General features: G+C 41.3%; 1 protein-coding gene across 7 annotated transcripts in view; it reads left to right on the top strand.

The window, feature by feature from the left end:
- Ctnna3 (catenin alpha 3) overlaps positions 1-24496 on the top strand; it is a 1515753-nt gene that overhangs the window by 68658 nt on the left and 1422599 nt on the right. For all 7 annotated transcript variants that reach the window (XM_042266693.2, XM_042266694.2, XM_076557108.1 and 4 more), the window contains one exon: positions 21355-21547. In XM_042266693.2, the coding sequence (XP_042122627.1) occupies positions 21355-21547 (193 nt within the window). The remainder of the gene's footprint in view (positions 1-21354; positions 21548-24496) is intronic.

The raw sequence follows: 24496 nt of genomic DNA, 5'->3' as shown, positions 1-24496 counted from the left end.
ATCATCTCTCTTTCTCTCTCCCAGGTTAAATTCAAACTCAGTGTGCTCCTGCTTCTCTTTTCCAGGGGCATTATTATGTCTGACTTTAATTTTGTTTTTTTTCTGACAAAATTCATTAAAAAATTAGAATCTCCCTGGAGCAGGGTAAAGAAAATTAAAACACATTCAATTTACTACGAAGAGACAAATAGTATTATATTTCCTTCTAAGACAGTAAAATAGTAGGTAATTTTTTTAGAACTATAATATAGAGAATATAAACTCAGTGGATAGTGCAGGCCTTCCACACTGCCTATTTGGGAGGATGAGGTAGCCTAAGCAACATATACATATATCTATATTGAATATGTGTATATATATGCACATATATATGTCTACATTGAATATATATAGGAATATATATTGAAAAATACTATTTTTATTTTTTATTTCTGTGATTAAAATACCATGACTAAAGCAACTTTATTCAGCTTATAGGTTGCAGTTCATCTTGGCAAGCAAGTGAGAGCGGTAGGAATCTTAGTCAGTGTTCTATTGCTGTGAAGAGATACCATGACCATGGCAACTCTTACAAAAGAAAACATTTCATTGGAGGTGTTGTGGGATATTTGTACACTGTGTGAAAATGTATTGAGGTGATTGGTATAATAAAAAGCTGAAAGGCCAATAGCTAGGCCAGAGGTATAGGTGGGACTTCCGGGCACAGAGAGAGGAAGAGGAGGAGAGAATCAAAACACATGTGAGATGCCAACAAGACATGGAGGGACGTACAGAATATGTCGAACATACAGAATAAAAGAAAGGTTAAAAAACAATGAGGCAAAACATAGATTATATAAATGGGTTGATTTAAGTTATAAGAGCTAGTGGGACAAGCCTAAGCTAAGGCCAAGCTTTCAATAATTATAAGAAGTCCCTGTGTCATTATTTGTGAGCTGGTGGCCAACAACAAAGCTTGCTCCAGGGGGATTGCTTCTAGTTTCAGAAGTTTAGTCCAGTCTCATCATGGAAAGCATGGTGCTAGAGCAGTACTTGAGACCTACATACTGATCCAAGGCAGAGAAAGAGAGACATTAGCTTGGCATGGGCTTTTGAAACCTCAAGGCCCACCCTCATTGACACACTTCCTTCAACAAGGCTGCACCTCTAATCCTTCTAATCCTTTCATATAGTGCCGTTTCCTGGTGACTAAGCATTCACATATGTGAACCTATGGGGGCCATTCTTATCCAACCACTATGAGGAGCTTGACAGTACTGGTCACATTGCATCCACAGTCAAGAGCAGAGAGCAATGGATTGATGCTCGCCTGCCAGTGCTCAGCTGGCTCTCTCCTTTTCATTCAGTTCAGAGCCCAGCCCATGAAATTGTACCTGCTCACATTCAGGATGGGTCTTCCCACCCAACATAATCAAGATAATCCTCCAAAGGCATCGTCAGAGATCTTCCTCACAGTGATTCTAGTTCATGTCAAGCTGACAATGAAAACTAACCACCAAGCACACACATACGTACATATATACATAAAGTGGAGAAAATGCTGTATATATAGATTGTATCTTACTTACAATGGTATTTCGATAAGTCCATTCTCTCCCTTTTTTGTTGTATTGGGTACTGAACACAAGTTCATCAATATTTTAGGCAGGCACTCTAACCACTAAAATATATCTGCAACTAAATTTTTCCATTAAAAAGTTTGAGATTTATTTATGTTCAAAGCTATTTTGTCTGCTTATATGGCAGTGTACCATGTTCATGCCTGGTGTCCTTAGAGGACAGAAGAGGGTGATCCCCTGGGATTGGAGTTACAAATGGTTGTGAGCCTTTATGTTAGTGCTGAGAATTGAGCCTATGTCCTCTGGAAGAGCAGCAAGTACTCTTAACCTCTGAGCCATATTGTCAAACTCCATCCTTTATAAGAATAATTCAACAAAATTGCGGCTTAGTTACATATCATATAGCTTCATGACAGCTTTTATTTAAAGTAGCCACTCATCCAAACATTTTTGGATGTTTAAGTTTTCAGCTTTTTTGGGCTATTACAAACACTGCTGACCGGGGATGTAGCTCAGTTCATAGAGTAATGCTTGCCTTGGGTTTGATCCAGAGCACCTCATAAACAGAACACAGTGGCAACCCCCTGGCAACCAGAACACTCAGGTGGTGGAATCAGGAAGATCAAGTTCAAGTTCACCCTTACCTAAACAGCAAATTAGAGGCCAGCCTGGGAAACAAGAGATCCTGTCTAAAATGAGAGTAAACATTTCCATGCTGAACATCTTTATGTACATGGGTTATTTCCTTAGGATTAGTTGCTAAAAATATTCAGTAAGTGGGTGAGGTATGATCTCATATTTATCACCAAGTTTTTATAGGGGTGGATTTAAGCTAGGGCCTTACACCCTGGAACCGAGAATGAACATGAATTCACTAAGTATCCCAGGCTAGCCTCCATTGCATGATCCTCTCGCCTTAAGCCCTTCTGGTGGTAGGCTGTTGCTAGAGTTTTCCTGCCTTGCCCACAGTCAGGACAAATCTTTGTCACCCACCAGTCCCACAGCTGCTCAGACCCAACCAAGTATTTGCTAACAAACTGTATGGCCATGGCAGGCTTCTTGCTAACTGTTCTTATAGCTTAAATTAACCCATTTCTATAAATCTATACCTTGCCACATGGCTGGTGGCTTACTGGCGTCTTTATATGCTGCTTGTCCTGGCGGTGGCTGCAGTGTCTCTCTGCCTCAGCCTTTCGCTTCCCATAATTCTCCTCTCTCCTTGTCCCATCTACTTCCTGCCTGGCCACTGGCCAATCTGTTTTATTTATTGACCAATCAGAGCAATTTGACATACAGACCATCCCACAGCAGTAGGCTGACAGGTATGAGCTGTGCCCAGCCACAGGGACGGTCTTAAACAAATTCTTACAACTAAAACTTTTGTTCCTGTCTTAGTTTGCTTTCTACTGCTGTGATGAATACTGTGACTAAAAGCAACGTGAGGAAGAAAAGGTTTATTTCATCTTATAGTTTACAGTCCATCTGGAAGCAAAATCAGGACAGGAACTGAAGCACAGACCATGGAGAAATCCTGCTTACCGCCTGGCTCCCCATGGCTTGCTCAGTCTGCTCTCTTAAACATCCCTGGAACACCTTCCCAGGGATGGCACTACCCATAGTGAGCTGAGTCCTCCCACATCAACTGTTAACCAAAAAAATGTCCCCAAAGACTTGCCTACAGGAATTTCTGATGGAGGCATTTTCTTAATTGAGATCCCTTTTTCTCAAATGACCTTGGGTTAGTCAAATTGACCAAAAAACTAACCTTCACAATTCCTATGTACTTACAAGGGGTGGGAGTAGAAAAATGACCTTTACTTTGGAGGTGGCTGAAAGGTAAGTACTTAATTTCACTGCTTATTTTTTTTCCATGACAATGTGACATTGGAGTTGGTCACTTAGAACTTGATAGTCATAAAGGATGCTGCCGTATTGTTATGAGTGGAGAAGGGGTTGTGGAGAAACTGCATTTTATTTGGTTTTTGAGACAGAGTTGCCCCGTGTAGCCCAGGCTAACCTCAATCCCTTTGCCTCAGTTGGGGGTTCCTGTGCTGGCATCACCAGAATGCCAGCGTCACATCCTATTAGAAACTACCCTTTATGTACAAACAGAAACTAGTAGATGTTTTGGTCAATATATCAGTCTATAGGAATTCACATGAAAAGATACAGTGGTCATAACTGTGTGTGTCTTAGAATGTGCTAAAGCTACCATAACCATCTCTCTAAATGGTATTGATTCCACCTAGAAAGTTAAGAGGACAAAAATGATCTGAAAGAATTTTATTTGATTGGAAAAAATAAAACTCTCCTAAAAAGTGCAATTATGTTAATGTGAGGCGCTTTTGATGTGGCACCTGGGTGCATGCTTTCCCTGAACAGCAGCAGATGGGATCAGGGAAGGAGGCAACACGGAGCCTGTTTTGTGATAGTTCTCAGTCACATGCTAATGCAATGTTAACTTTATCTTTTTTGCTCATTGTTGGCTTTCAAATGTATATTGATTTCTTAAAAGAGGCTCAGCATATCACTTTGCCAATGCCCCAGTTGAAAATTTTTTTTATAGGTCTTAGCAATATTCGACTCATATGAAATTACAAATATTAATAATTTATGGACTAGCTACTGTGTGTAAGAACTTTCTCATAAAGCAGAGTCCTAGCCACAACAGAATTATCTGGACACACACTTGGTTTTCATTATCATAGGGTTTTCCTTGTAAAATCCCAGTGTATTTTAAAGTCTAATAATTAATATCTTAAAATAACTGGCCTTATAGGACTTTATGCTTGGCCTCTAAAAGTCTGTCACTTAAAAATTACTTATTTTTATAAATATATATTAATAAAATATAAAAACATGTATATCTGTGTGTATGTGTGTGTGTGTGTGTGTGTGTGTGTGTGTGTGTGTGTAAGCCAGGAGTGTGCAGATGCCTTCAGGTCCACAAAAGGTGGACCCCCTAGGGCTGGAATTGCTGGTGGTTGTGAGCCACCTAAGATGGGTGCTGGGACTCAAAATCTGGGTCCTCTGTAAAGCAGCAAGTGCTATTAACCATCGAGCCATCTTTCCAGCACCTCATCTGTCAATTTTGTCCTATATCGTTTGTCCACACAAATAATTTCTTTAAGTTACAATAAGACTGATTTTTTTCTCCTGGGTAACATTGTGCTAGATATACTATCATTTTTCCCCAGAACGTTTAGTTTTTATTTAAAACATTTAATTGATAGAATTACACACACACACACACACACACACACACACACACACACACACGTGCTTTATATAATGATCACCATAGCCAAATTAATGAATATATTCATCACTGTCCATAAGTACTATTTTGTATTTGTGTAGCAAAGACATTTATAGTGTATCTAAACTGTACATTTGTTTCATTAAATTTCAAATATATTAAAAAGTGTTGTTAAACTATAGTTACTATGCTATTCAGAAATTAGATTCTCAGAACTTAAATCATCATATGACTGAAAATTTGTATCCTTTGATCAAAATTCCCATTTCTCATAGCCCCCATCTCTAAGATCCTGAAAACAACTACTTTATGCTATTCTGTGATTTCATCTATGTGAGATTGTAGTGTACTTTCCCTTTGTACCTGTAGATATTATTTACTGTAATAATGGAAACGTTATTTAGGATAAAATCTCCAGGTGCATTCATGTTGACAGATGGTAAGAATTCCCTAAAACAACTTAATACTATCCATATATATATATATATATATATATATATATATATATATATATATATATATCAAATCTTATTGATTTCTTTACCAATAGACTTTTAGGTCCTGTCTTTATCTAGGCTCTTCCATAGAGTTCCTGGTTTGAATAGTATGGTACATACAAGTAGATGATACAGTACTGATCATACTAAATGTGTTTAAATGGAACTACATTTCCTCTACACTAAAGTAACCAGTTTAGTAGCCCCATTAAAAAGTTCTCACGTTTCCTCATTGTTTATCTTTATGTCAAATTCTTTTGCTCACGAGGTTGCACAGGAATTACTTATCTTGGCACATAATTCAAAATCAAAACTACATTTTAATTTTTGGAGTAATTGGTCATAAATACTAACTATGCTGTCACTCCAAGTTCTTAATTCATTTATGCATAAATCTTTATTCTGCTCTTTTTACAGTAGTCAGAATCTTCCCTACCAAACCTGATTTATCTTTAATCTTTTTTTCCCCCCTTTCTCTTGAGCACAGGTAAATCACAAGATCACTTTGCAGGGAGGCTCAGCCTGGGATATATTTCAATCATTCGCTTTCATTTTCTCAGTGTGATAACTTACACAGTGCATCCCTTTGCAATAAATTCCTCCAATGGGTCAGAAATAATTTTTTTCTCAGCAATTACGTTTTTATGATTGCAACTGCAGGCATCTGCATTTTATCACTTTCCAGATCTGAATGTGGCAGCAGAGCGCAGAAAGTCTATTTATGCAGAACTGTGCTTCAAGGAGTTTACACCTCTGTGCTGTCTCTCTGAAGGGGGACATAAAACGCTAGATCGTGCTGTAGTCATTAGGTAATGGGTCCATCAATAATCTTATTTACCACAAAATATAATTTTCTGTGTGTCAGATCCATGTTGAATGTGAGTTAAAGGAAGAGTCTCAAAATCTCTTAAAATAAAATAATCAATCCCTTTATAAAGTATTATAAAGATTTTTTTTGGCAAAATTCAGATGTATTTTATGATATAAATATATTCCACGTTTTTAAGAGGTAAATATAGGATTAGAGCAACAGTAATGAACATGATTTTTCTGGCTCTTATTACTAACTCTTGTATACCTCATGGCTCTGTTCTATTTCTGCTTCCATACCATCTCCTAAGTATCTACATATCTATATCTATATGTATGAGTGTTTTGCCTGCATGTATGTATTTATGTCATGTGGGTGCATGCTACCTACAGGGGTCAGAAGAAGGACATGAGACCCCCCCATAATGGAAGTTGTGGGTGGTTATGGACCACCATGTGGGTGCTGGGAACTGAACCCAAATCCTCTTTGTAAGAACAACAAGTGCTCTTAAACCACTGAGCCATCTTCTAGCCCCCTACCTGCATTTTCATGGGCGTTCCCTTGGGGATAGCTTTTTTGTATTCTATAACAGTAGTCATTGGTCAAGACTAAGAATATCTTATGATTCCTGCATGAGTCAGCACAAGCAAGGTTCTGCTGAGACAACCCTACAATCTCAGAGGCTTAATAAAAATTCATTTCATGTTGAAGATACAGATTTATTGTGAGTTAGCCGGGGCCTCTGATCAAGACCAGTACTCAGGGACCTAGGCTTAGACAGACTTATTCTTCACTGTCAACAAGGGGAACAGGACAATCCCAGTACTCTGGGATCTAGGCTTAGATAGAGTTCCTTTTCACTGTTGACAAGGGGAAGAGGACAAGACCAGTACTCAGAGACCTAGATGAGGACAGAGTTCATCTTCATTGTCGACACGGGGAAGAGGACAGGATGAACCATGAAAAGGAGCCTTGACATATCCAAATGTCACATATGTTACTTCTACTGTTTTTATCAAAGCAAATATGATGGCGAAAGCGAATGTTGGATGTGCAGTCTTGCCCAGTGCTCAGAGGACAACAACACCCCAAGCTATCGCTTTCTCATTGCCTCCTTTTGTTAAGTCTCCATCCGCACCCACGTCTTCTTGTTGCCCTAGTCACATCTTACTTTATCTGGGGTGGGGAAACTGAGGGACAACTTACAGGTTTTTGAGAAGCTCCTCGGCCTCTGGCAGATGATCATTAATTGGTCCTATTATTGTTGGTCCCAGGCCAGGAGGCCTGGGGAGGGCAGAATCAACCACCATCCTCAGGGTGAGATCTGCCCATGAGTTGTTATGTGGGCTCTTTGGGTGGATCTAGGAAACCAGTCAATATAAGAAATGATTAATGTGAGATGAGCAAAACATTTTATTAGTGTCACATATGCATGAGGATCTTCACAAGAGTGAAGTCTGAAGGCACTGCCAAAGTGTAATGCTTTGCTACTTTTTAGATAAACACCAATAAATTTATGAAAGAATGGAAGATTTAAATGGATATCTGAGCCATGCTGGTAAATTCTAGGATATTTTTAAGGTATAGATGGTAGCAGGGATCTAAGAAGCTAGTTGCTTCCTGCAGAGCTGGAGGGATGTCTCAGTGGTTAAGAACACCTGCTGCTCTTGCAGAGGACCTTAATTCAGTTCCCAGATGGAAGCAGCAAGCTCACAACTGTCTATAACTCCAGTTCCAGAGGATCCAATGGTCTTTGCTTGTCTTCACAGCATACACACACACACACACACACACACACACACACACACACACACACACACACACAATCTTAAAAAAAAGAGTTTGTCTATTCAGGCTCATTGCTGGCCCAGGTTCCAGTCTTGAGTGTTTAAGGTGGCTTTGCAGCCTTGGTACATGAAGGGGAATTCCTTCCTAAATAATCTTACCACATGCTACACATAGAAAAATCAGGTCATCCGGCCCTTTCTGAAGTCACAGCTCATTAAATGATTTCACCTTTAAAAATTGATCTGCTAGTTCGGTATATCTTGTGATATCATGCTCTTAACTCCTCCACCATCCTTTCTTTGGGAGGTGACTGTGTTTGTAGAGCTATGCAGTGGATATATAGATAATGCAGTCATATCAGATGCTGAAAAAGAGTGTTTTAGTTACTGTTATATTTCTGTGATAAAACACCATAACCAAGGTAACTTGTGAAAGAAAACATTTAATTTGACTTAGTTTCAGAGGGTTGGAGTTCATGATGGCGGAGCAAAGGAACAGCTGAGGGCTCACATCTCGATCCCCAATGGTGAGGTAGAGAGAAACACACTGAGAATCTCACAAGTCTTTTGAAACCTCAAAAGCCCACCCTAGTGCCACACCTCTTCCAACAAGGCCACACCCCCTAACCCTTCCCAAACATTTCTACCAGCTAGGGACCAAGTATTCAAATCCATGAGCCCACGGGGGCGGGGGAGGGGGGCCATTATCGTTCAAACCACCACAAGGAGAGACATGAACAGTGACAGTGACAGCTTCTCTAAACACTAGGTTTTTAATTTCTCCCAGCCATTTTAGGGAGAACTTGGCTGTATGTCAATTTAGCAACATTCCTTTTTCTTTTCCCTGAGCCTCAAACCCAAACAAAGGAAGAGAGAAAGAGAAAAAAGAAAGAAACAAAGGAAAGCATTTAAGTAGTCACATACATCAATTTATATATATATATATATATAAAAGCAGTCACATACATCAGTATATATATATATATATATATATATATATATATATATATAAGCAGTCACATATATCAGTTTATACAAATAGCAGCAAGAGGTCCAAAGAGTCCATTTCCCATTCTTCTACAAATTGACCTGATTGGCTTCTAGGTAGCAGAGAAGGACTTCTGCCACCTTTGGGTTCTTAGTCTTCAAGAACAGAATTGCCCTTTATATCTTTCAGAAAAAGAAATGACTATTTATGATTATCATCATTACCGTATTGAATGAACTCTGTCATTTAGTTATGATTGGGTCTTAGTTTTGTCAATTTGACATAAACTAGCATCATTTGAGAGGAAAGCCTGTTGAGGAATTGCCCAGATCACATTTGGCCTGTGGGCATGTCTGTGGTGGGCTTGTCTTGATTATTAACTGACATTGGAGGGCCCAACCCATTACGGGCCATACCATTTGTAGGCAGGTGTCCTGGGCTGTCTAAAAAAGCTAGCTAAGCGTGGGCCTCTGAGCCAGTCACAGAGCAAGCCAGCAGGCAGCATTCCTCCATGGATTCTGCTTCAAGTTCTTGCTTGAGTTCCCGACCCAACTTCTTCTATCAATGATGGACCGTGACCATAAGTCAAATAAAGCCTTTTCTCCCTGAGTTGTTTTTGGTCAGAGTGTTAGCACAGCAACAGAAAGGAAAGTAGAAGGGTTATAAGCTTCCTCTGGGTACCCTTGCTGATTATCCCATCAATAGACCCGATACCACCATTCACCTCACAGGTTCAAAGGAAATTCTGCAGACAATGCTGTGCACACATAATGTTCTTGTAGAGTAATATTTGCCTAAGCAAATATTAGATTTTTGATTGCAATACATAATCTTAAAAGTTAGTAAATTAAATGCCTTTTGAAGTACTTACAGGCTTAATGCTTAGTAAGTATAATGATGTTATTTTTAATGGCAGGATGAAGAAATAAAGTTAGTTTGCCTCCACAATGTTTGAAAGTTTAAGGTGATTCAGAATAGCTGAGTTGATATCTAATAAAGTGACTTTTTCAACTTCTGAATCTTTGACTGGCAGGAAACTGCCCCCATGGGAAAGTTGCTAGGCTGGAGTGTTTCTTGAGAAACAAATAGTTCAGAAAAAAAAAAAAAGGAAGCTACTTTTAAAACGAAAATAAGACTAAGAAAAGCCAGTAGTTAGTTGACTAAAATACCGTAGAATCCAGCTGGAGCACAGATGACAAGTTTAACAGAATGTCCACGATGTCCCCCAGACCTGGGAGCTCTCAGAGGAGCTGTGGGTAGGCGTCAGGGGGGCTGTACCCCCTCACCTCTCCTCAGTTTGATCCCTAGATTTTTTTTTTTTTTTTTTAATATCAGACTCTGGTATTTTCCTACTTGCTCCAACATTGTTGTCATCCTTGCCAGCCTTTTGGGTGCTGAGGTGATAAGTGTGTCCCACAACATTTAGTACCACTGCCAATGTTTTTATCTTTCCATCACAGCTCGTCTTTTCCTCTGTGAATTCATAGACTGCACACTTAACTTGGCTTTGAGATGTGGCCTCTCCCCCACTTTCAAACTGATTTTATAGGCAGCCAGGTGTTAGAAACGGATAAACACGATCCACCTGCTCATTAGTAGATGTAAGGGAATAATCATGGTTATCTTGGGGAAATGAATTAAAAAAAAAGTCCTCATCTCTGAAGCTGTGGTCATTTACACTGCCTGAGATGTGACTCAATCCTTCATAGACTCTTCTGGCAGTCTCTGGAGATAGCCTGAAATTTGAAACCTTTAGACCATGTCTGTAGACCAATGATGGCAATCTTATTATTATTATTATTTTTTTGTATAGGTCCCAGATAGTGAATAGCTTCAGATTTGATAGCTAATCTGTTGCAATTATGATGCCTCTACAGTATGAGGGCAGCCATAGACAATATATAAACATGTGGGCCTGGCATGAGACTACAAATTTCTTATTGTCAGAAATAAGCGAGTGTTCAGGTTTTTCTCTGGGGATGGTTTTCAGGACCCGATTCTAGACTGATGGATTTCTTGCTGAGATACTCTGCTCTCACCGCGTGAGGAAATGTAAGGAATGGGTACTATCTCACACTCCGTTGAAAGCCTCATGGGATACAAATCATGGTGGAGTGGTTTGTGGCCAAAACCCTCTGAGAGACACAAAAGCCTCGGTTGGGAGAAGAGGGCTAAGTAGGCAATTCCGAAAATTCCTGTTACTGTTGAGGATTCTGTTAGCCCAGTGGTTTTCAACCTTCACTGCCCATTAAAATCATTTGGGGAGCTTTTAAAAAATCCCGATGCTCAGGCCTCACACAAAGCTAGTTAAGTCAAGAATCTCAGGGAGTAGGGCCAAGCACCGATTTTGAAAGCTCCCAGGTGATTGCAACGTAGGAATTGCTGAGCTGGCTGTTGTATTGGCCAGTGGCCAGCGTGACTCTTCCTCTAGACCCAAGGCTTGCCCTAAAACCATGCTTCGTGTATGTTTTTCTAACCGTATAGTTGAAAAAAAAATATAATATGATATATAGTCATGAAAGTGAACATTATGAATAAAGGCTTACTAAATGTGATTTTGTAGATTTTAAGCGTTATTTCATTAAAGAATGTTGTGTATGTGTAGTTGTACACTCGAGTGCAGGTGCCCGTGGAATCCAGAAGAGGTCGTCAGGTCCCTTTGGGGCTGGAATGACAAAGTGGTCTCGAGCTGGCTGGTGTGGGTTCTGGGATCCGAACTCAGGTCCTTGGGAAGAGCAGCAAATGTTCTTAACCACTGAGCCAACTCTCCAGCCTACAGATAGGTTTTTTTTTTTTTTGAGACAGGGTTTCTCTGTGTAGCTTTGCGCCTTTCCTGGAGCTCACTTGGTAGCCCAGGCTGGCCTTGAACTCACAGAGATCCGCCTGCCTCTGTCTCCCGAGTGCTGGGATTAAAGGCGTGCGCCACCAATGCCCGGCAGGTTTTTGTTTTTAAAGGGAACAATTTGTATTCCCAGCTTGGATTCATAAGACACCGTTTTTGTTCTGGTTAGACACATTTCCTACATTCTGCACCTTGCATTTTTAATATTTCTGAAGTGAGAATGCATCTTACAACAGCTATAAACATTTAATGTAGCCTTTCTTTTTGATGCTTGTAGGGGATTACAAATTTGCCCACAGGATACTTGGTTTTTTTTTTTTTTTTTTTTTTTTTTATCATTTATAAGTTCTGACCTTCCTCATCAGCACCTGCCCATTGGGATGTGATAAATGATTCACCTAGTAAGACGGTAAAATGTTATGAGTCAATGACTTCAACAGTGTCTTTTGGTAACTACTCTGTCCCTTCCATAAAATGATCAGGAATAGATAGATGGTTGGGGTGTGTCTTGTTGATGGGTTTTTGTGGTAAGAGACTGGGCCTTTGGATTAGTGTGATGGCCTTTGCACTTGTATGGAACTGATGACGTTTCCTCAAAGGTCACCATTACCAGGCACATAAGGGTATTTTTGCACAAGCCTGGCACCTGAGCTCAATCCTCAGAAGGAGAGGATCAACTCCACAAAGCTGTCTTCTGGCTCCTCTTGTGAGCCATAGTATGTGGGTATGTGTGTGCCTCCACACATATACACAGTCATCACACACACACACACACACACACACACACACACACACACACACTCATAATAGAGATTGTGATGTGTGTGGACATCCAGGAATGGGTCCATGTGACCTGTGAGGACATGGTTGGTTAGAGGCTGGTCATCTGGAAACCAAGGAATAGTTTCAGAAAGAGGCAAACTTTCTTGACTTCTGGCATCTAGAATTATGAGAAAATAAGTTTCTATTGTTTAGGCTTCCCAATCTGTGGCATTTGGTTATAGTATACCTAGCAAATGAACTAAAAATGAGAGTTTAAGAGACTAAAAACCAGTCAAATAAGTAATAATAAAAACATGCCAGTTCCTGAAAACAAGCCATGTATACTCTTGTGACCCCCTCTCTCTTCGACGTAAAAGACTGGCTCTAAGACATTTGCTTCTGGATAATTTTGAACTGATCGAACCCCAGATAAATTGTGCATGGAGGAGTGATTTATTCAGAATTTCTAAAAATTTTGCTTTTCTGTCATTCCCTTTTCTGTCAAGGGAAATTGGTTTAGAAACACACACAAGTGATGATTTATATAAAAGCTACAATGTGTTATTAAAATTTATATATATATGTTTTATTATGATGATGACTGTATTAAATTACAGTGTACCCCTAAATAGTACAAACCATGTCATGAGAACTAGATTATTTCCTTAAATGATGAAGGCATCTGAGAAATCACCTTGCAGTACCAGAACAGAGGTAGGGTTAATCAGGCCACAGACTGACTGACACATACCCTTCAGTCATGCACACATTCTTCCCCCGTTTAAACCAGAAGCTCATGTTCCACCACCACAGATGAGCTAAAGCATCTCCCTCCTTTATCCTCCCAAGAGAGCCATGCTCATTAAATTCTTTTCCTGCTTTTTAGTATTTCTTTTCTACTTGATATCTGAGGTGAGAATCCAGACCTATTTTTTTTTTTTTTTTTTTTGGTCTATCTCCCACCCAGAGTCCAGCCCCTGGTTGAGGACCATCTGGTTTACCCCTATATTTCCTGGTGGGAAGCCACGTGTCCTTCGGGGCTCTTCTTGGAAGACCCATTTCATCTTCATGACTGCAGCTCTGCAGAACCTTCTCTGTACTTAGAAGTGTCAGCGATTTGCCTGCCCCTCCTGCTCTGGGATAGCTACTCCTGTGATTCCCACATTACCATCTCGGAGCTTATTTATTTTTTATCTCTTAAATCCCCACAGTACTGTTTCCAACACAGTATGTGCTTAATAAATGTTTATTGCCTTGAAATGAGCTGAAAGAAGCTGGTGGTTGATTTTGGGAGGCCGTTGCATGTTAATTTAGAGGCACACAAAGGCTCACAATCCTTCAACCTTGCTGGGTCAGCCTGGGTTGGTTTCGGAAGGAAGTGAAGAGTAGATACAGTTGTCAGGGGCTTGAGGAAGAGCTGCCCACCCCTCCCCCCAGGGAGACTTTTTGACAGGCAAATTTATAGAAAAGTTAAACAGTCATCTCTTTTCTACTTTTCTGATCTGTTCCAAAACCCCGACAAAGTTAAAGCGAGTTAACACGGCTTAAATGCCTTGTATCCTATTTCATAAATTAAAATTAACTGAAAGGAACAAAAGTAGCCCCGAAGGCTCGCTCCTGTGAGCTACCGGAGGAAGGTTAAAAATTCAAAGCATTTTAGCTCATCAACAAGAAATGAGATCGCTGTTAACACAGCCTTTTAATACCACGGTGATAGCAGAGTGTGAAGAGGAAAACCAGAGTTCGATTGGGAAAGAACATGACTATAGAATAGAAATGTGTTGTTACCCAAGTTGACATTTAAAAACTTTCCATGGAGCAAGTGTCAAGGAGCCAGGAGCCAAAGCAATTGTTACATTCATGTCCCAAACCAGATGAAACCATAAGCGCTGTCATATTCCGCGGCACTCCTATTGTGTGCTAGCGTGGCTCTCTATAAGGGCGAGCGAAGGACTGGTTCACCGAGCATACCAATGTGATCTTCAGTGTCTTTGAAGCGTCTAGAGAAGTCCATCTGAATTAGAGTCCAGTGCGCTGTGGGTTCGGCAAGGAGACGGCCCCGTATACCTGATGTAGGAAAGATTATACAAACTATTTCTTTGAACTCTAACATTCAACGTACAGTGATTGCACCCCACTTAGGATTTATTTAGTTACATGACATGTTAGACTTCCAGCATTAGTAAAGTAGGAATTTCTTCTTTATGTATTACTTGAGTCTGCTAACTTAAGACTATTTTAATGAGAGGAGGCCTTCTTCCTGTATCTTTTATTATTATTTAATTATTTGCATTATTCGTGATCAGACCCAGGGCCTTGCACATTCTAGGCAAGCATCCTACTATTGAGCTATACCCCTAAGCCCAATTCCCTGATTTTTAAGTATATACATATGTATATGTAATTTATTTATTTATTTGAGTCTGGGTCTTGCTAAGTTGCTCAGGCTATTCTTGAACTTACCATCTTCCTGCCTCAGCCTCCCAAGTAGGTTGGAACAGGGTTGTGCCACCAGACCTGGTTTATTATTATTATTCATAAGTGTATACTAATTGTATAAGACAATGGGCTTAATTATGGCATTCTAATACATCTGTGTAATTCATTTTTCTTTTATCTTTGATGAAGGGGTTGTTATAGCAAAGCACAGGGGTACAGACTAAAGGGAGCACACAAACCCACGTTTATTCAATAAAGCTGCAAGCCTGGAGATTTGCCATATTTTAAAAATTTCTAAAATTAAAAAAAAAAAGAGGGAGAGGCGAGGTTGTGCATTTGTGACAAAGTATGAAGGTGATAAAATATCCTGAATTCTGTAGGAATCATCTCTGCTACAGGTTCAGCCCCAAGTTTTCCATTCTTTATAGAAATAAGCTTTTTGTACTGTAAAGGAAAGTGAAGGAACAGGAATCATTTTACAGAATATGTCGAAGTTAATTTTACTGGTTGCTGCTATTCCTTTGGAGATGGGAGACCTTTTCAAATCACACATGCACCCCCCACCTCCTTGGTGAGACACATCTGCTGTGGTGAGTCACAGTCCCTGATGGGAGTAGGTGTCAGCCCTTAGGTGAACTGAGGTGAAAAAAAAAGTTCAGCTGTCTTCTCTTTCCGAACAGGATTGCCAAGCCTATTTACTTTCTAAGGTGAAAATGAATCATTGGAAATGTCACTTAACTTAGGCCAATATTAGATAACTATATTGGGGTGCTTAGAAAGAAGATTTAGGTTCAAACTACTTATACAAGTGAACATCTTACAAGTTGCAATTGCATTTTTTTTTAAAATAAGCATCATATTCTTATACAATGTTCCTGTTCACATTTTTTCACTTCTGTGGCATTTACTATAAAGAACAAAGCGTTTCCAGAATGCTCATTTTAATTTCAAAGGTTAGGGTATTTTGTGGGAAGCATTTGGTGCTCGGAGGATTCAGACCGCAGTGGAAGATTGTGCCGTGGGAAACAGCGTGAACTGTGCACTTAAAAGATGGAGGGAAGGAGCCTTCTAGACACGATGCTCATTCTTCACTTCAAACAAGTTTTAAACTGAGTGTTAATCTAGACAAATACCTTCTAACTCTGTAAATAGGAGCAGAGATGTTTGCTCTTTGGTGTTTGTGGAAGCCCTGTGATACATCAGGCTTCTTGTCATTTTCCTATGCTACCCCTTGGCTGCTGGTAAAGCATTCCAATGTGCTGTGAACAGCCTACATCACACTCAGTTGGGAGGTGGAGGTTCCGGGAGGAAGGTCAGATTAGGCCCAAGGAAAGCACCTGTGATAGGGATTGTCGTGTCCAATTTTTCTCATCTCCATTGTGCACAGACTGGAAAATCTGAAATGTGTCTTGTTATGAATTTTAAAAACACTGGACCTTACTTAACCAGTTCATAGTCTTACTGGATAAATAGTATTTCCTCCCTCCTCTTCCTCCTCCTTCTTCCCTCTTTTCTTTCTTCCTAAGATATGATCTCAAGCCTCCAACTGGCTATATAGTTGAGGATGGACTTGAACTTTGAGCTGTTATGGGATTACAGGTGTTGACTACCTATAATCCAGGTGTAGGCTGGATTACAGGTAGTCAGTTATGTGTGTGTGGGGTCCAACCAGGCCATGCTACATGCTAGGCAAGTGACTGAACTATATCCCCAGTCCCTGTTCTTATTTTCATAGTAAGGAAACACAGACTTGTTCCAAGACATTTCACTGTTGGTTATGTATACAGGAATAAAATAAATCAGAATAAAACAGAAAATCATTAGAAAAGGGAGGAGAATAGGTTAGACGAAAATTATTTTCATCCCCATTGCTTGCAAATTCTTAGATAAACAATGGCTCCAAGCCAAAAAAAAATCAATCAGTTGTTCTGCTAACAATCAGTAGGCAAAGTCTCTATGGGCCGCAGAGCCTGGAGGGAGTGGCCTATCCTATTGTGAAAGATGTGGAACACAGGAGTAGAAAGATGGATCAGTAGGTAAAGGCGTTTGCTGTCAAGCTTGATAACTTTAGTCCTATCCCCGAGATTCACATAGTGAAAGGAAAGGACCAACTTTTATAAATTATTGTTGGACTTTCACATGCATGACACCCCCACCCCCAAAATGTAAGTTTAGAAAGATATGGTACACAGTTTTCAGGGCCTAGATTGTTTGATTTTTTTTAAATGTTTATTTTTTAAGAATTTTTTTTTAAATTTAAAATTCAGTGTGTATGTGTTTATCTCTGTGTGGGTATGTATATATGAGTGCAGTGCCCTTGGAGGCCAGAAGAGGGTGTTGGATCCTCTGGAGCTGGAGTTACAGGCAGTTGTGAGCCAGTCAAAGCAGGTGTTAAAAACTGAGTTTGGGTCCTTGGAAGAGGAGCACATACTCTTAGGCCTTGAGTCATCTCTCCAGTCCCTTAATATTTTCTATTAATTTTTTTCATATAATATATTCTGATCATGATTTCTCCTCCCCCGACTCCTCCCAGATCCTCCCTACCTCCCAGCCCACACAATTCCACACCCACTCTTTCTTCTTTCCTCCCTTTTCCCTTCCCCTCCTTTCTTTTCTCTTTCTAGAAAACAAAAATTCACATGAGAATTTAAAAAAAGAAAAAAAAAACCACAAGAAACACACACACACACATACACACAACCCATGAAAGTACAAAATTGGAAATCATAATATACAAGCAAAAGACTAGTAAGACACACACACACACAAATGCCCCAACAAAGCAATATGGGACAAAAAGTCTAAAAATATACCATTGAATTCATTTTTGTATTGGTCGTCTACTGCTTGGCATGAGGCCTACCCTTAAACGTGGTTTATATACCTAGTGAGACTCTACTGGAGAGAACTTTTTCCTTTCCAAGTACAGACAGTTTCTTGGTTAGGGGTGGGAGCCCACACGGCTTGAATCTGTGCAGGCTCTATGTGTCCCGCCACAGTCTCTGTGATTTCACAGTGCACCAGTCCTGTTGTGTCTGGAAGATGAGACTGTTTCCATGGGGCCATTCATCACCTCTGATTATGAATCGATCTTTCTGCCTCCTGTTCCACATAGCTCCCCGAGCCCTGAGGGGAATGGATTGATGAAGACATTCCATTCAGGACGGAGTGTTCCAAAGTCTCTCACTCTCTGCACATTGTCCGGCAGTGGGTCTCTGTGTTGGCTCCCATCTACTGCAGAGGAAGCTTCTCTGATGATGGTTGAGCTAGGCATTGATATGTGGGAATAGCAGAATGCCATTGAGAGTCCTTTTACGGCTCTATTCCTTTAACAGAGTAGTATTTGGTTTTCCTGTAAGCCCATAGCCTAACCAGAGCAGTGTCGGTGTGGGTTCCATCTCATGGAGTGGGCCTTAAATCCAATCAGACAGTGGTTGGTTACTCCCACGTTTATGCCATTATTGTCCCGGTGTATCATGCAGGCAGGTAACCACCGTGGATTGAAGGGTTTGTAACTGGGTTGATGCTTACGTTTCTCATCCTGTAGCTTGCAGAGTACCTTCTGTGACTGTGAACACTTATCAGTCGGGGTGAAGACTCCAGTTAGGCACCAGCAAGACTTCTCCATGTTCAGTGAACCATTTGGGTGTTGTCTTCAGCAACAAGGCCTTTCCATCAGTTTGTGAAGAGCAACCAATATCCTTGGCAACAGCCCGAGATTTTGGGGGGTTTCCCCAGGGCCCTTTTGGCCAATGACTCAACTAGACGTTACTCATTCCTGCCACTGGGGGTTTCATGTGGTGGAGAAAGATGATTACTTAGGGTTTGTCTCCCTCCTTATTTGGTGATTCCCTTTAGGTTTCTCTCATTTACGCCTACGTTTTAAGAAGCTTCTACGGTAGTAGGTCTCCATGTGCTCCTCCAGTGGCCCGTGGTGTTATTTGTTCCTCGCTGTACCTCCCCCTTTACTTCTGTCTTCCCTCCCTCCCTGTTTAATTCTCCAGTTCCAGTCCCTCCCCATCTCTCTGTTAACTGTCTATTCTATTTCCCCTTCATTTGGAGACCCTCCCTTCCCCATAGCCCCTTACTCTCTCTACCTAACCTCTGTGGTTATATGGCTTGTACATGCTTATCAAATGATTAACAACTAATATCCATGTGTAAGTGAAACATGCAATATTTGTCTTTTTGGGTCTGAAGTTACTCAGGATGATTTTTTTTTCTAGGTCCATCCATTTACCTTCAAATTTCCTCTTTTTTTTTTTCTTTTGGTTTTTTTTTTTTTCAAGATAGGGTTTCTCTATGTAGCCCCAGCTGTCCTGGAACTCACTCTGTAGCCCAGGCTGGCCTCCAACTCAGAGATTCACCTGCCTCCGCCTCTTGAGTGCTGGGATTAAAGGTGTGCACCACCAGAGCATGGATGCAAATTTCATTTTTTAAACATCTGAATATTCCATTGTGTAGAGGTACCACATTTTCACTATCTATTCATCTGTTAATGAATATCTAGGTTAATGGACATCTGCTGAATAGAGCAGCAATGAACGTGGATGAGCAAGTGTCTCTTCAGTAGGATGTAGAGTCCTTTGGGTAGATGCCCAAGAGTGGTAGAGCTGGATCTTGAGGTAGAGCTAGTCTTGTCTTCCTGAGGAACTGCCACACTGATTTTCAGAGTCAGCCCCTTACTTTTAAATGTTATTTATTGTTAGTGTATGTGTGTGTGTGTACATATGTATAATATGTGTGGGCACATGTGCTGCAGCATGCTTGTGGAGGTCAGAGGACAACTATCAGGCATTAGTACCCTCCTCCGATTTTGACTCCAAGGATGGAACGCAGGTCATTGGGCATACTAAGTGGTTTTACCCAGCTCACTGACTCTGTTTACCTGTTTCTAGTTGGCAAAGAAATGTGTATATTTATGAGGTACAATGGTGGTTTGATATGTGTGTACGTTGTGGAAAGATCCAGTCTAGCTAATTAACATAGCTAGCATCTCACTGCCTTGCCATGGGAGCCCCTGTTTCAATAGGAGCCCCAGGTCTCCTAATCCATACGCTGGATACAAATGATTTTTCTGCTTTATAAAAGCTTTATCCCAGAATTCCTTCTGGGACCCAAGGTTTAATTAAGAAATGGAAGCAATGGATATTTTTCATAAAGTAATAGTATGAACGTTTTTCTCAATGTATTTTCCCCTTTTAAATTGAGAATTTCATGCACACATATAATGTTTTGATCAAATCTCCCCCCATCCCCTCCTCTCCAACTCCTCCTTTACGCTCCCACCACCTTTCCTTCCCAACTCTATGTGCTCTCTCTCTCTCTCTCTCTCTCTCTCTCTCTCTCTCTCTCTCTCTCTCTTTAAAAACCCATTGAGTTCACTCAGTGATACCTACACATGAACGCGGATAGGACCATTGGTTGCGAGTATGGCTAACCTCTTAGGGCCCGAGTTTCTGAAGAAAGCTGACTCTCTTTCTCCCACCACCCATCAGTTGCTAATAGTTCATCAACTGGGGTCGCACCTCCCTGAGCCCCTCCCCCACCCATGCTGGGGTTTTCGTCTAACGCGATCTTGTACAGGCTTGTGTTTGTAGTCACAACTGCCATAAGGTCACGGGCGCAACACCTGTCCTCTCCAGCAAATAATGTTTCACTGCAGACACCCACTCCTGTCTTTTCCAATCTTTGTGCCCCTTCATCCTTGATGATCCCTGGGCCTATATAGTGGACGATGACCTTGAACGTCTTATCTTCCCACGGCCGTCTCTTGATATCTTCCTACCTCCCCCATCCAAGGGCTGGGATGACAGGTGTGTGCCACCACACCTGTATGAGATGCAGTAGGACTCAAACTTAGGGTCTCATGCTTGCCAGTCAAGTACCCTCTCCGCTGAGCCATGTGACCAGTGTGCTTTTCCCCATTTCCACTTCTTTATTAAACATATGGTTTTTTTTTTTTTTTGGTTTTTTTGAGACAGGGTTTCCCTGTGTAGCTTTGTGCCTTTCCTGGGACTCACTTGGTAGCGCAGGCTGGCCTCGAACTCACAAAGATCCGCCTGGCTCTGCCTCCCGAGTGCTGGGATTAAAGGCGTGCGCCACCACCGCCCGGCAACGTATGTATTTTTTCCACATGAAGTTTCTGATTCACCCATAACCCTCTCAGGCCTTTACCCAGTAGTAAAACTTGATGAGATTTAATAACTGTGACTTTCCTTTCTATTCTTCAATGGGGATTCTGGTGGCTGCCCTTGAAGGGATGACTTGATTTCTGGGGATATAACAACGGTCCCTGGAATGAGTCTTGTTACTGCGACATGATTCCGTTTCTTCTGGGCTGTTTTATCTAAGACTGGGTTCTCCCTACAAAGATGTTTAGTAAGTTCCTTGTGTTTTTCCGATTTTAGGTTACCACACTTGTAAATTGTCCGCAGAATCCTTCCAACAGGAAAAAGGGACGTTCCAAGAGAGCCAAAGTTCTCCTGGCTTCTGTGGAGGAAGCAACTCGGAATCTGTTAGACAAGGGGGAGAAGATGGCCAAGGAAGCAGCAGTTTTAAAGGAGGAGCTCACAGCTGCGCTCCAGGAAGTTCGCAAAGAGGGTGAGTATCCAGTCCCAGGCAGGAGCACACCGCATATCCCGAGGGCATCGGTTATCACAGTAGATGTTGGGAGTGTTTTGTTTTGCAGGCTTGAGTTTATTAGTCTTGCACACAGCTGTGAAGAGCCAGCTGTGGGAGGCAGAGTGGCTCATTAGGCAGCTCCAAGGTGGAGTCCCAGGCCTGGCTCTTCTCTGTGTACAGCTCCCCACCTCCAACCGTACAGCATGCAGCTTCTCCATAATAAACAGAGAGGTTTAATGAAGTGGAAGATGTCTCCACCCATATAAACAGTTGGGAGACATTTCTTCTCTGATGGGCTCAGAAATATGTTTTCTATTTTGCAGTGTTCGGAAGCTTAGATTTACCAAGCCTTATTTATTAATTTTTTTGGTAAATCTTTGTATAAACCACACATAATCCGTGCTGTGATTTGCTCATGTTATATAATAAAAGCATATATTCTGACTTTTGATTTTTTTTTTGCTATGATAACACAACAATCAACTTTCCCCCTTGAAGATTACAAGTCTCATCTGCAGGATATTTAAAACAGGATTTAAAAGATTTAATTTGTGCCTATGGGGGGTACATTTGTTCGATTGTTCTTGTCTGTGCAGGCATATGTGAAGGTCAGAGGTGGATGGATGCTGGAGTGTCTTTCTGTTGCTTTTCTGTTCCGTCTGTCTATCATCTATCTATCTATCTGTCTATCTATCTATCTATCTATCTATCTATCTATCTATCTATCTATCTATCTATCTGTTTGTCTATCTACCTCCCTATCTATGTATCAATCATCTATTTATTTATTTAGAGACAGGGTCTCTCACTGAATCTGGACCTTGCAGTTTTGACTGACTGCCTATCAAGCCCATGGGAACTGCGTGTCTCAGTGCCTTCCAGTGCTAGAGTTAAAGATATGCACTGCCACACCCAGGGTACTTTACCCCTTTTCACATGGGTGCTAGGGATCTGAACAGGGAACCACTATATCCATGAATCTATTTCCTAGTTCTACGAGATATCTTTAAAAGAACTATTCAATGATTTTATGCTTATCACCTCGCTGCAACTCTTTTGGGAGGGAAAACAAAGTTGAACATTCTTGTTCAGCGTCATAAAAACATGTCTAAGTTGTTTAAATAATTTTTCTCCCCTATACCCGAGTACCACTTTAAGAAAATCAGAAAGAGCCAGGTAAGGTGGTACTGTGATTTCAGTACTCAGGAGGCTGTGGCTGAAGGATGGCAAGTTCTCGGCCAGCCTGAGCTACCTCATGGACACCGTGTGTGTGTGTGTGTGTGTGTGTGTGTGTGTGTGTGTGTGTGTGACAGTATTTCCTAATCCAAATAAACATACTGGCCACAGGCAACTTTAGGCCAAATACAGGATACAGGGGATTATGCTTAGCTTTGTAATTTTTTGTTTCATAGCTCTTGGTCCGTTGTGTAGATTTGAGGTGCGCAGCATAGTGTTATGGGATTCATGTCACAGAATGGTTTCTACAGTGGAGTACATGGGCACAGCTCGCCCCTCACACTTCCCTCCCACCCTTTGGTGTCGAAACAGCTGAACACACTGGTTCCTGAAGGTTTCTTCCTGGGAGTTACTGCAGCCCTAGCGTACATCAGAGTTCCAGTTCGACTCCGCGCCCTTTTGACACCTTAAGCCCTTTCCCCTCCTTCCCCCCAACCCCCGCCATCTCCCCACTGCCCCCATCTTCTTACCCTGTCCTGGTAATCACTGTATTTGAGTTTTCACTCCTTTTTCCTTTTAAAATTATTATTTTGTTAATAATTATTGTATGTGCCTGTGGAGCGTGCGTGCGTGCGTGCGTGCGTGCGTGTGTGTGTGTGTGTGTGTGTGTGTGTACGTATGTATGTGCAGGGGTGTGTGTGTGGGTATGTGTGTGTGTGCACATAGCATGCATGTGAAACTCAGAGGGCAACTTTCGGGGGCTGTTTATTGCTTTCCCCTGTGGGGTCTGGGACTCTAACTCAGGTGCTGGTTTGCAGGACAACCCGTCTTCACCTGCGGAGCCACCCCACAGGGACTCTCTCTGAGTCTGGCTTATTGCATTGAGCATTACATCCTCCATGTTTAGGTTGTGGCAAATGCGGGAGCCTCTTCTGCTGAAACACAGACTAACTGAAGTCATGTCATAGATCCCAGTTTCTTTATCCACCCATCTATCAGTAAAGAGGAAATTCCCAGAGAGGTCAGGGTTCGAGGATTATTCAGTAAATGATTCACGGTTTTCTATTATAACGTGAAATATGCATAAAAATGCATATACACTTGTTGAAGTGCTTTACTCCAATTCTCTTGACAAATGGAAGGGAACCACTACCACTTTAGTGTGGGAGGACAGCGTGGAAGTGGCACATGTGTCTGGAATCCAGGGAATGTCTACTGTACAGAAAGCAGAGAGCCACAGTGAGAACATTGTGCCCCCAGCTTGGAAGGAATGCTAGCTGGGTGGTGGAGCTGGAACAACAGAAGAATGGATTCCGATCTGACTGACTTTGGGTGACGCGGGAAACATATTTAAAATAGTCTCTGCCCTCTTTTATTAAATGGCCTTTGTCTAGTGGCATGTGAAGGTCTAGTGGAAAGCAACTAGTGAGTGTGAGGTATTGGGAAAAGTGAAGAAAGCATTGGAAGTAGAGGGTGGTTTTATTGATGTAGTTATTGACTAATTTCAAGGAGGCCTTTGACAGGAGCTCATACAATTCTAGAATAGATTTAGCCTCCTTATGAGATTCTGTCCTCTATTTTATTGCTTTCAGTGGCTTTCCTTATGGGTTGAAAGTGATAGAAAATGAGAACATTTGTGTTCCCCAAAGAACGTGCCCACAGAAGGTGGGACGTGGGTAGAGCAAGAAGTAGATAATAAAAGGAAAGGTAACACACAGAGGACAGAGATCCAGCAAAAGGGTCCATGCTACA

Source organism: Peromyscus maniculatus, chromosome 21 (genome assembly GCF_049852395.1).
Source record: "Peromyscus maniculatus bairdii isolate BWxNUB_F1_BW_parent chromosome 21, HU_Pman_BW_mat_3.1, whole genome shotgun sequence".
Lineage (NCBI taxonomy): Eukaryota > Metazoa > Chordata > Mammalia > Rodentia > Cricetidae > Peromyscus > Peromyscus maniculatus.
The sequence above is the reverse complement of the archived record's forward strand: the minus strand, read 5'-3'. Positions and strand labels throughout refer to the sequence as shown.